This window comes from Schistocerca serialis, chromosome 2 (assembly GCF_023864345.2).
Source record: "Schistocerca serialis cubense isolate TAMUIC-IGC-003099 chromosome 2, iqSchSeri2.2, whole genome shotgun sequence".
NCBI lineage: Eukaryota > Metazoa > Arthropoda > Insecta > Orthoptera > Acrididae > Schistocerca > Schistocerca serialis.
The window spans coordinates 830,718,964-830,731,364 of record NC_064639.1 but is presented as its reverse complement, the minus strand read 5'-3'; the positions used below and the strand labels follow the sequence as shown (position 1 = coordinate 830,731,364).

Sequence of the window (12,401 nt, the reverse complement as noted above, 5' to 3'; positions counted from 1 at the left end):
ATGTATGCTGATTTCCTACGTAACATTCTACCGATGTTACTACAAGCTGTTTTACTGCATGACAGAATGGCGATGTACTTCCAACATGATGGACGTCCGGCACATAGCTTGCGTGCGGTTGAAGCGGTATTGAATAGCATATTTCATGACAGGTGGATTGGTCGTCGAAGCACCATACCATGGCCCGCACGTTCACCGGATCTGACGTCCCCGGATTTCTTTTTGTGGGGAAAGTTGAAGGATGTGTGCTCGTGATCTACTGACAACGCCTGAGAACATGCGTCAGCGCATTGTCAATGCATGTGCGAACGTTACGGAAGGCAAACTACTCGCTTTTGAAAGGAATGCCGTTACACTTATTGCCAAATGCATTGAGGTTGACGGACATAATTTTGAGCATTTATTGCATTAATGAGGTATTTACAGGTAATCACGTTGTAATAGCATGTGTTCTCAGAAATGATAAGTTCACGAAGGTACATGTATCACATTGGAAAAACTGAAATAAAATGTTCAAACGGGCTACGTTCTGTATTTTAATTTCAAACACCTACCTGTTACCAACTGTTTGTCTAAAATTGTGAGCCGTATGTTTGTGATTATTACAGCACCATTTATCAAAAAGCGAAAAAAGTGGTCCAACTAAAACATTCATATTTCTTTACGAACTGCACAAATATGTAATAAAAAATGGGGGTCCCTATTTTAAAAAACGCAGTTGATATCCGTTTGACCTATGGCAGAGCCATCTAGTGGGCCAACCATAGTGCCATTTGGTTTCCCCCTTCAAACTAGACGAGTTTTGTTCTTTGTGGTTTTTTCATTTGATGCTTATTTCGTGAGATATTTGGCCCGGTCACAATCAATGGACCACCTTGTATAATTAAGGTGAAGAAGCCAGTGATCTCTTCGGTACGGATCTGTACCAGGCTCAGGATCTTACGGGAATTAGCGAAATGCTGTGAGTAATGAGAATAATGGGTTAGGGGCATTACATTAGTAATGTGTGGATATGTTGAGAATCTGGGTCTGATGGGAGGTCTGATGGTACTTACAGTTGCAATGACCACTGTGTATGGATGGCTTGTGGTCAGAGCATCTGGCTAGTAAGCAAGAGAACTGGGTTTGAATCCCTGTGTGGCACAAATTTTCAACTTTCCCCACTGATTTAAATCAATGCCCACTTCTATATCTACATCTACATTTATACTCCGCAAGCCACCCAACAGTGTGTGGCGGAGGGCACTTTATGTGCCACTATCATTACCTCCCTTTCCTGTTCCAGTCGCATATGGTTAGCAGGAAGAATGACTGCCGGAAAGCCTCCGTGCACGCTCGAATCTCTCTAATTTTACATTTGTGATCTCCTTGGGAGGTATAAGTAGGGGGAAGCAATATATTCGATACCTCATCCAGAAACGTACCATCTCAAAACCTGGACAGCAAGCTACACCGCGATGCAGAGCGCATCTCTTGCACAGTCTGGCACTTGAGTTTGCTAAAGATCTCCGTAATGCTATCACGCCTACCAAATAACGCTGCGACGATACGAGCCGCTCTTCTTTGGATCTTCTCTATCTCCTCTGTCAACCCGACCTGTTACGAATCCCACACTGATGAGCAATACTCAAGTATAGGTCGAACAAGTGTTTTGTAAGCCACTTCCTTTGTTGATGGACTACATTTTGTAAGGACTCTCCTAATGAATCTCAACCTGGCACCTGCCTTACCAACAATTAATTTTATACGATCATTCCACTTCAAATCGTTCCATACGCATACTCCCAGATATTTTACAGAAGTAACTGCTACCAGTGTTTGTTGCGCTATCATATAATCATACAATAAAGGATCCTTCTTTCTATATATTTGCAATACATTATATTTGTCTATGTTAAGGGTCAGTTCCCACTTCCCGCACCAAGTGCCTATCCGCTGCAGATCTTCCTGCATTTCGCTGCAATTTTCTAATGCTGCAACTTCTCTGTATACTACAGCATCATCCACGAAAAGCCGCACGGAGCTTCCGACACTGTCTGCTTGGTCATTTTTATATATTGTGAAAAGCAATGGTCCCATAACATTCCCCTGTGGCACACCAGAGGTTACTTTAATGTCTGTAGACGCCTCTCCATTGAGAACAACATGCTGTGTTCTGTTTGCTAAAAACTCTTCAATCCAGCCACACAGCTGGTCTGATATTCCATAGGCTTTTACATTATCAGGCAACAGTGCGGAACTTTATCGAACACCTTCTGAAGTCAAGAAAAATGGCATCTACCTGGGAGCCTGTATCTAATATTTTCGGGGTCTCATGAACAAATAAAGCCAGTTTGGGTCTCTCACAATCGCTGTTTCAGGAATCCATGTTGATTCCTACAGAGTAGATTCTGGGTTTCCGGAAATGACATGACATGCGAGCAAAAAACATGTTCTAAAATTCTGCAACAGATCGATGTCAGAGATATAGGCCTATAGTTTTGCATATCTGCTCGACGACCCTTCTTGAAAACTGGAACTACCTGTGCCCTTTTCCAATCATTTGGAACCTTCCGTTCCTCTAGAGACTTGCGGTACACGGCTGTTAGAAGAGGGCAAGTTCTTTCATGTACTCTGTGTAGAATCAAACTGGTATCCTGTGAGGTCCGGTGGACTTTCCTCTGTTGAGTGATTTCAGTTGCTTGTCTATTCCTTGGAAACTTATTTCGATGTCAGCCATTTTTTCATTCGCACTGCAGTGTGGTCTTCCTCTGTTAAACAGCTTTGGAAAAAGGTGTTTAGTATTTCAGCTTTATGTGTGTCATCCTCAGTTTCCATGCCATTAAAATCCCAGAGTGTCTGGATATGCTGTTTCGATCCACTTACTGCTTTAACGTAAGACCAGAACTTCCTAGGATTGCAGCCAATGTCTATAATTCCTTTGTGCCTTTTTTAACATCTGCTTGACACACATGGGCGGAGTTCCTGATGTTCTGTGGTAGCTGCCTCATTAGTATATTATTCATCTGATTTCAAAATCTTTTTTCCATCTAACAGCTTACACAACACAGTTAGGTGGAAAAATTGATAACCACATAATCAACCTACCCTCCACGAAAACCTGAATTGTCACACTTTGGATGTTGTTCATCTGTGTTGGTTTAGTTGTCAGATACTAGGAACACATGGGCTTTGGCAACTTACTACCATGACATTCCATTTGCAGTAAAATGAATAAACAGTGTGTACAAAATATTTCTAAAACATGTCCCCCTACAGTTAGTGGACACACTTAGGGAACTAATTATTACAGCCATTAATGGTGTATACTAATTGCCTGGAATGCTGGACCATGTGGAATGATGCAAGACGTGCTTCTCTTCAGTTTGTTTTGATCATTATAATTGACATTTCGAACTGCTGTTTCTTTACAGCAGGTACAGAACAACAGTGTATACACTATCCAATGAAAAGTATCCTGGCATTTATTAGTGAGCAACAATTTGAAGTGTGTCCATGCGTCATTTTTATGATGGCTTGAACTTTGCTGGGGACACTTTCAGTGGCGAGTCCAAATGTTTGTGGAGGAATGGCAGCCAATTATACTGTGGTACTATCCACAAACCTTTGTCTCATAGAAGCTACTTTTTGAAACAGTGTCTTGTCTGTTGATACAAACAGTCATTGTCTCTGAACTATTCCTCTGTTTTACATAGCACAAAGTGCTCGAAAATTTGTCCATAACCCTCTGCATTAGCATTCTCTTAAGTTCAATATGGGACCACACCACAACCCTGGAAAGCATCCTCATATCATAACACCACCTGTTCTGTACTATTGGCACTATCCATGATGCCGATTAACGTTCTCCAGGCATTCGTCAAACCCCTTCCGGCCGATTGCCAGAATAAATAGCATGATTCATCACTCCAAGTCACTCATTTCTAATCATGCACTGTTCAGCAGTGTCACTCTTTGCACCACCTCAAGTGTCACTTAGAATTGACTTCAGAAAGGTCTTTCTTATGAGGAGCTGCTTTATCATTGTACCCCATTATCTTTAAGTCACTACACACAACCATTATGCTAGCTGGACTACTGGTACTGAGTGATGCCTTCCATTTTTTGGTTTTAGATAATAATTTTGTGAAGTTTTGTTGGTATTGGTATTAGCTGTGGTATAGTAGTATTAATACAAGTAGTTGCTTTCTTAGTAGGCAGAGAATTTCGAGACTATTATTGTTAGTTCTATAAATAGTTCTACTGGTGTAACTGAACTTTGGTAATGTAGATGTATAGTTTTTTTTCAGTAACTGTAAAATTTTACGATGAGTGAGAAGTGTGGGCTGTGTCCTAGGTTTGTGAGTAGTGGGTTATGGTGTGGGATTTGTTCAAAGTATTTTCATTGGGGGGAATGCAGTGGGGAAGCCAGTGGTCATTTTAGTGAGATCCTCTCCTGGAAATGCAGAGTCTGTAGTAGAAATTAATTGATAGAGGAGCAGGAGCATAAGATGTGTGTCCTTCAGGTGCAGTTACAATGTGCAAAGGAGGAACTAGATAGGTTGAGGAGGGTGAAGGGTGGTAGGAAATGGGCACTGGCAGTTGGCAAGAAGGCAGCTAGGAAGATGAGATATTCAGACAGTTTTACTTTGCATATATGCAATAGATTTGACCAACTATCAGAGTTGAGTGGAGAGGAGGCTTGTGTAGCTGTAGCTGTAGATGTAGAGAACATGCAGCAGTCCTCAGCAATTAGGAGCCTTAGGTTAGTTGCCAGGAGAGGTGTGGGCCAGCAGTTGCAGGAAGTGTTGGGGAGTGAGTGCCATGTCACCAGCATTGTGAAGCCTGGTGCAGGGTTGGCTCAAGTGACTGACAGCATAGGGGAGTTATTTAGGAATTTTACGAAGGAGGATCAGGTAGTGGTAGTGGGTGGAGCAGGGAACAGTCTTGATAGGGACGGGGAATATGATGTAGGTGGTGACCTGGTAAAGATAACTACTCAAACTGGTGGCACTAATGTGCATTTCATGCAACTGTTTCAGCGTCGTGATTGGCCTCACCTTAATGCGGCTGTTAGGCGCGTTAACGTGGGGCTGAGGAGGGTGCTGATGGCAGAGGGCATGGGTCACATCTCAGTGGTCCCAGTTGGGTCTATCAGTAGATCAGGTTTCAATAGGCATGGCCTGCACCTCAATAAATATGGGAAGGGGAGGCTGGCAAAACGTATAGGTGAAAGTGTAGTGGGTGGTGGTGGGGTCACTCATGGAAAAATTCCTATGGTAGTTGGTGTCAGAGCTGCACCTTTTTTTAGACTGAAGTCAGCCAATAGGTATACCTGCTTAAGGAAGTCCCTCTAACTAAGGGCTCACCTTCCGAGGATGTAATGTTTCCAAGTAGAGAAGGAATTAGCATATTTCATCAAAATATAAGAGGTATTAGAGATAAAGTTAATGAAATGCTTATAGAAGTTGACTCTGAAATTATTGGTATATCAGAGCACCACTTAAATAATTTGACAGTTCAGAGGCTTCCTTTACCGGGATACAGATTAGCTGGCTGTTTCTCAAGAAGTTCCTTACAGGGTGGGGGAGTGGCTATGTACATAAAAAACAGTATTCCATTTGAGGCCATAGATGTTGATCATGACACTGCACTGAACAGATATTTGAATGTTGTGCAAGGGCGGTTGACTTTAGTGAAACTAAACTTCAAATTGTTGTTGTTTATAGGTCCCCTAACTCCGACTTCAGAGCATTTCTGCTCGAGCTAGAGACGGTTCTTGATTTGCTTTGTAGGAAGTACCAGAAATTAGTTATATGTGGTGACTTAAATATAAATTTTGTATATGATGGTGCAAAAAAAAAAAAAAAAAAAAAAAAAAAAAAAGGATGTTGGTAGATCTCCTAAATTCATATGATCTGATGCAGACTGTGGTTTTTCCAGCTAGGGTGCAGGGGAACAGTAGCACAGCCATAGACAATATTTTTATTCATTCTTCATTACTAGGTGGGCATTCTGTTAGTAAAAGCGTGAATAGCCTGTCAGACCATGATGCACAAATTTTAACACTAAAAGGCTTATGTACTCAAACCAATGTCATATTTAATTACAAAATATGTAGGAAAGTTAATCCAACAGCAATAGAGAGATTTTTAAACCTTGTCAAGGAACAAGAGTGGCAATATATTTATAGTGCCGATAACGTAGATGATAAATACAATGCTTTCCTTAACACATTTCTCATGCTCTTTGGGAGTTGCTTCTTGGCTGACTAGTGGGATTAGGATATCTTGTAGAACAAAGTGGGAATTGTATCAAAATGTTAGAAGTAGTCACAATCAAGCTACAGTAGCCCATTACAAACAGTATTGTAAGGTGCTTAAAAATGTTATTAGGAAGGCAAAGATTATGTGGTATGCAAATAGAATAGCTATTCACAGGATAAAATTAAAACCATATGGTCAGTTGTGAAGGAAGTGTCTGGTCAGCAGCACAAGGTCGATGATATAAAGTCAGTTCGTAGTAAAAATATTTCTGTTACTGATAAATCAGATATATGTACAGTATTTAACAATCATTTTCTGAGCATTGCTGTTGAATTAAATAAAAATTTAGTTTCTACAGGAAATCATATAACTTTCTTGGCAAATACCTTTCTAAGATTGATGTCTGAAATACTCCTCTGTGATACAGACAAGAGGGAGATTGAGTCAATAATTAAATCACTGAAGACTAAGGACTGTCATCGATATGATTGAATGTCTAGCAGAATATTAAAGTACTGTGCAGCACATGTTAGCCCTGTACTTAGCCATATTTGTAATTTTTCCTTTAGGAATGGTCAGTTTCCTGAGTGATTGAAGTACTCAGTAGTAAAGCTGCTTTATAAAAAGGGAGAAAGGGATAATGTAGGTAATTTTAGACCCTATTTCTATGCCATCAGTGTTTGCAAAAGTTATTGAAAAGGCTGTGTATGTAGGGATAATTCATCATTTTATATCACACAATTTGCTATCAAATGTACAGTTCGGCTTTAGAAGTAGTTTAACAACTGAAAATGCTATATTCTCTTTTCTCTGTGTGGTACTGGATGGGCTAAATGAAAGGTTTCGAAGGCTTTGCATATTTTTTGATTTAACTAAGGCATTTGATTGTGTTGATCACAAAATATTGCTCCAGAAGTTGGACCATTACGGAATGCGGGGAGTAGCTCACAGTTGGTTCACCTCTTACTTTAGCAACAGGCAGCAAAAGGTCATTATGCACAATGTTGATAACGGTTGTGATGTGGGGTCTGAGTGTACTGTCACGTGGGGGGTGCCCCAGGGATCAGTGTTGGGGCCACTCCTGTTCCTTATTTATATAAATGACATGCCCTCTGCCGGCCGCGGTGGCCGTGCGGTTCTGGCGCTGCAGTCCGGAACCGCGGGACTGCTACGGTCGCAGGTTCGAATCCTGCCTCAGGCATGGGTGTGTGTGATGTCCTTAGGTTAGTTAGGTTTAAGTAGTTCTAAGTTCTAGGGGACTTATGACCTAAGATGTTGAGTCCCATAGTGCTCAGAGCCATTTGAACCATTTTGAACATGCCCTCTAGTATTACGGGTAACTCTAAAATATTTCTGTTTGCTGATGACACTAGCTTGGTAATAAAGGATATTGTGTGCAACATTGGCTCGGTTTCAAATAGTGCAGTGCATGACCTAAGTTCATGGCTTGTAGAAAATAAACTAATGCTAAATCACAGTAAGACACAGTTTTTACAGTTTCTAACAGACAATTCAACAAAACTGGACATTTTAATTTCACAAAATGGGCATATGATTTGTGAAACTGAACAGTTCAAATTTATAGGTGTTCTGATAGATAGTAAGCTGTCATGGAAAGCCCACGTTCAGGATCTTGTTCAAAGACTTAATACTGCCATTTTTACTATTTGAACAGTATCAGAAGTGAGTGATCGTTCGACATGAAAATTAGTCTACTTTGCTTATTTTCATTCGCTTATGTTGTATGGTATTATATTTTGGGGTAACTCTTCCCATTCTAAAAGGATATTTTTAGCTCAGAAACGGGCGGTTTTGGCAATAAGTGCTGTAAGTTCATGAACCTCTTGTCGACCCCTGTTCATGAGTCTGGGTGTTTTGATGTTTGCCTCACAATGTGTATATTCCTTACTGTCATGATAACCAACAAAAAGTGTTTACAAAATCGCCCAGAATAACACACTTCTAAGCAACTTGTCTTAGGCTGTAAGACACATTTAACCGTGTTTTTATCATATTACTCTTGCAATGTAAACAGGTTTCATAGTGATTATGCTACTAGACTTGTAGTTGTAAGAAGTAGCTGTCATTTCTCCATCTAACCATCCTAATTTACTTGAAGAAAAGCACGAGGCAGTGTTGTCTCGTAATACTTACTTATTATGGCCAGTTTCAATCATTGTAGTTCTATTGTGGGAATGATCAGTGACCAAAACTGGACGTATTACAAGATAGCATAGTGCCATGCATTTTTCCATTTGTATATATATATATATATATATATATATATGAATTTTCCACGTGGGAAAAATATATCTAAAAAGAAAGATGATGAAACTTACCAAACAAAAGCGCTGGCAGGTCGATAGACACACAAACAAACACAAACATACACACAAAATTCTAGCTTTCGCAACCTATGGTTGCCTCGTCAGGAAAGAGGGAAGGAGAAGGAAAGACAAAAGGATATGGGTTTTAAGGGAGAGGGTGGAGTCATTCCAATCCTGGGAGCGGAAAGACTTACCTTAGGGGGGAAAAAGGACAGGTATACACTCGCACACACACACACACATATCCATCCACACATACACAGACACAAGCAGACATTTGCAAAGGCAAAGAATGAAACTCTTGCCTTTACAAATGTCTGCTTGTGTCTGTGTATGTGTGGATGGATATGTGTGTGTGTGTGTGCGCGAGTGTATACCTGTCCTTTTTTCCCCCTAAGGTAAGTCTTTCCGCTCCCGGGATTGGAATGACTCCTTACCCTCTCCCTTAAAACCCATATCCTTTTGTCTTTCCTTCTCCTTCCCTCTTTCCTGACGAGGCAACCATAGGTTGCGAAAGCTAGAATTTTGTGTGTATGTTTGTGTTTGTTTGTGTGTCTATCGACCTGCCAGCGCTTTTGTTTGGTAAGTTTCATCATCTTTCTTTTTATATATATATATATATATATACTGTTAACTGTCACCTGAAGAAAATGGTCAACCCAATTTAGTTTTTGTTTAATTCCCCAAAATCACTCAGAAAAGATTGCTTCAGTAAGGTTGTGAGTGGTGTATTCCAACCAACCATCTCTAACAACAGCACTGATAATGAGACGTTACACTCAGACTAAAGCTTGCATCTGTGTGATTTCGTTCAGAATATGCAAAGCAACATGTGATTCATTTGAAGGCTTTCTTGTAAACAGAGTGCACTATGTGATCGTCAGTACCAAAGATAGCATCTGACATTATTCAAGGTAGTGTGATAGGGCTACTGCTTTACATGATATAAGTATCATTACATTCTGTAAAGCCTAGAAAAAACTCATTATTTTCACTGTTGATGTATTTTGCCATCCCCTTTCTTTTTAAACAGGTCCTCTAAGAAGGTGAAATCAAACAATGGAAAGTCCAGGATGGAATAGTGACGATATTAAGAAATGGATAGCACAGCTCACACACCCATGATCACTGTCTCTGGTCACTGTGGTCAGACTCAAGTGAAATCATTTATAATACCATTTCTGTGACCCAAGGCTCAAAAAATAAAGACAAAAAAATAAAAGAACTTTGTTTACAAGAAAGTCTTTGTGTTTCCCTTAGACAGTATACTCAGTCTTTGCTTTTGATATTAGGTGATATAATGTGCTTCTACTTTGTTTATCCTGTGTTTTTCAGCCATGTTCTGTTTGCAGGGAAATATTTCTTTTGTTTTTTTATTATTTTTTAAAAAACAGGTAGAAGGATGCCAGTATATAAATAGCATACACTATAAAAATGATAATATTGAGTTTAGTGCCTTATAAAATAATCATTATTTTAGGGAATGCAGATTTTTCACATGTCAATTATGTCCTCGCACTTACGTCTCTTGGGGTAACCTGGTGGCACACCGCAAGGTACAGCACCGTGGTCAAGTGCTGAGTTGTGGACCTTGTGGCAAACGACGCTACCATCCTGGCCTTGGGCCAGTGCACTTTCCCGTTGATGGATTTCCTATTGGCTGTGAGGAATGTTGTGCTGGCTTCACTAGTACTGTGCAGCTCTATCGACACTATCGATGCCACGTCCAGCCTCAGAGTAATGCTGCTCTAGATAAGCAGGTCAGTTCGTCCATATAAATTTTTCTCCTCCTTATATATAATAGAGGGAAACATTCCACGTGGGAAAAAAAAAAAAATATATATATATATATATATATATATATATATATATATATATATATATATATATATATCAATTTGTTAATTCAGATATGCACTTGCCAATTAGGATAAATATTGCTGGCTGAATTCCAATTATTGTTATTATTATTGTATAGTGTTGTTATTTTTGTTATTAATTTGACAGGAGAGAAATATTGTCACTAAAATCTCAAAGCAGAATAAAAGATAACAAATGCACTTGCTTGCTTTAGTGTTGCACATTTTAATAATACTGTAAATTGGTGTTTTTTTTTTTAGTGAACCTATAAGGTGCTATTTTTTGAAATTATTTTGGCTTATCTGCTAAGGAACAACTTGTGCAATGCTTGTAACAAACCATAGAGTATAAAAGTTAAAGCATTAGCTAGTCAAAAGAATTCTAGCTGTTTGAAAACAATTATGCTTTTTTGTCATAAGTTTACTCAGTATCATTGGCAGTGACACACAAAAGTAGATGTTCTTATCACATTTTGAAAGCCAGCTGTAATTACTTGCATTAGACTCACATTTGGGAGAACCCTCATCCAGCCATCCAGATTTAGGTTTTTAGTGATTTACATAAATTGCTTGAGATGGTTCTTTCGGAAAGGACATAGCTTATTTCCTTCATCAGCCTTGTTTAGTCATAGCTTGCACTCCCTCTCAAACATCCTCCATGCTGATGGGGCAAGAAATCATAAGATATGAAAGTTTTATCTGGAAACAAAACCAAGTTTGTTGCGAGCGGAGCATTGTATAAATACCAGCAACATAAGCCAGTAAGCTGATTCTCTATTTCATGAAAGCAGCTAGGTGAGAATCAAAAAGGCTCATACGGAATGCTATGGAAGCTGGGCAGCAGGCTGAGATTGGGCTTGTCCTTGTGATACAGCACTGGCACCCCTGGTGGCACCTGATGGAAGTAAACTGCAGTGCCTTTGACCCCTTATCAATAATGACCACTGGTGGGGATCTTAAATCCCTCCCCCTGAAATTGGTACGTATGGCTAAAAATGTCCCAGCTGAAACCAGCACCAGTAGGGGTGAGAAGGTGAAGAGGCAACAGTTTCCACCAACAGATCTAGGACCGTGGCTTCGACTCAACCCTTGCAGGAGGCCTGGACAAGGGCTGCACTGAGGTGACATCCCATGGTGATAAGGAGATGGAAGTTGGGTAAAGGACAAGAGATCCAGAGGGTGGCAAACCTTGTGCCCTTTCTTGGGGTTGGAAGTGAGGACATGGATGGAGGCGCGATTGCAACTGCGGTCACATTCTGAGCTGGTTGCAGTGGCAGGTCAGGCAAAAATTCCTGGCCCCTGATGTTGAACAGCTGATGACCTCTGAGACCTTTAACTTCCCAGTCCTCCCCCTTTGACCCATCCTAGATGTCGGCTGAACGTATGTGCCCAGACACATGTACCCTGTGATATTGCAGTGCTTCTGACACTATCAAAAATGTCCACTGGTGGAATATTAAATTCCTCCTCCCTAGTACTGCTAAGTAGTGCCAAAAATATACTGGCCAATGATTGGTACTGGAAGGGATGGTTGGGTGTAGAGGCAGCATCTCCGCCAACAGATCTAGGCCCATCGATTTAGGTCTGACTGTGGCAGGAGACACGGGTGAGGTCTGCTGGGATGGCAGTGTGCCTGTGGTATGAAATTGCTGTAGGGCCGTTGGGGTAAGAGATGGTTGGAACAGAGGAATGATTCTGCACCCATAGGTTCCCAACCCAAGATCTCCTCACCTTCCCATGGGTGAGTGGGAGCACAGGTAAAGACGTTGAGCCGTGGTGCTAGAAGTGCTGGTAGTAGTTGAGAGACCCAGTTGGTGGTGACTCGGGTGTCCAGTCCAGGGGCCATAGGTGGCGGCAAGGGCAGGGATGCAGACTGTGACTGCGGTCACAGGTGCAGCTGGTGGCAGTGACAGGTAGGCGAATGTGCCCTGATGCGACGTCAGGCAACGGACAACCCCTGTGGCCTTCGA

The 12,401-nt window shown here is 40.8% G+C and overlaps 1 protein-coding gene across 1 annotated transcript in view; it reads left to right on the top strand.

Annotated features, from left to right (window-relative positions):
• The window catches only part of LOC126458100 (zinc finger protein 345-like), a 173,193-nt gene that overhangs the window by 86,835 nt on the left and 73,957 nt on the right, over positions 1-12,401 (top strand). Inside the window, exon 4 of the mRNA XM_050094926.1 lies at positions 10,053-10,332. Within this exon, the coding sequence (XP_049950883.1) occupies positions 10,053-10,332 (280 nt within the window). The remainder of the gene's footprint in view (positions 1-10,052; positions 10,333-12,401) is intronic.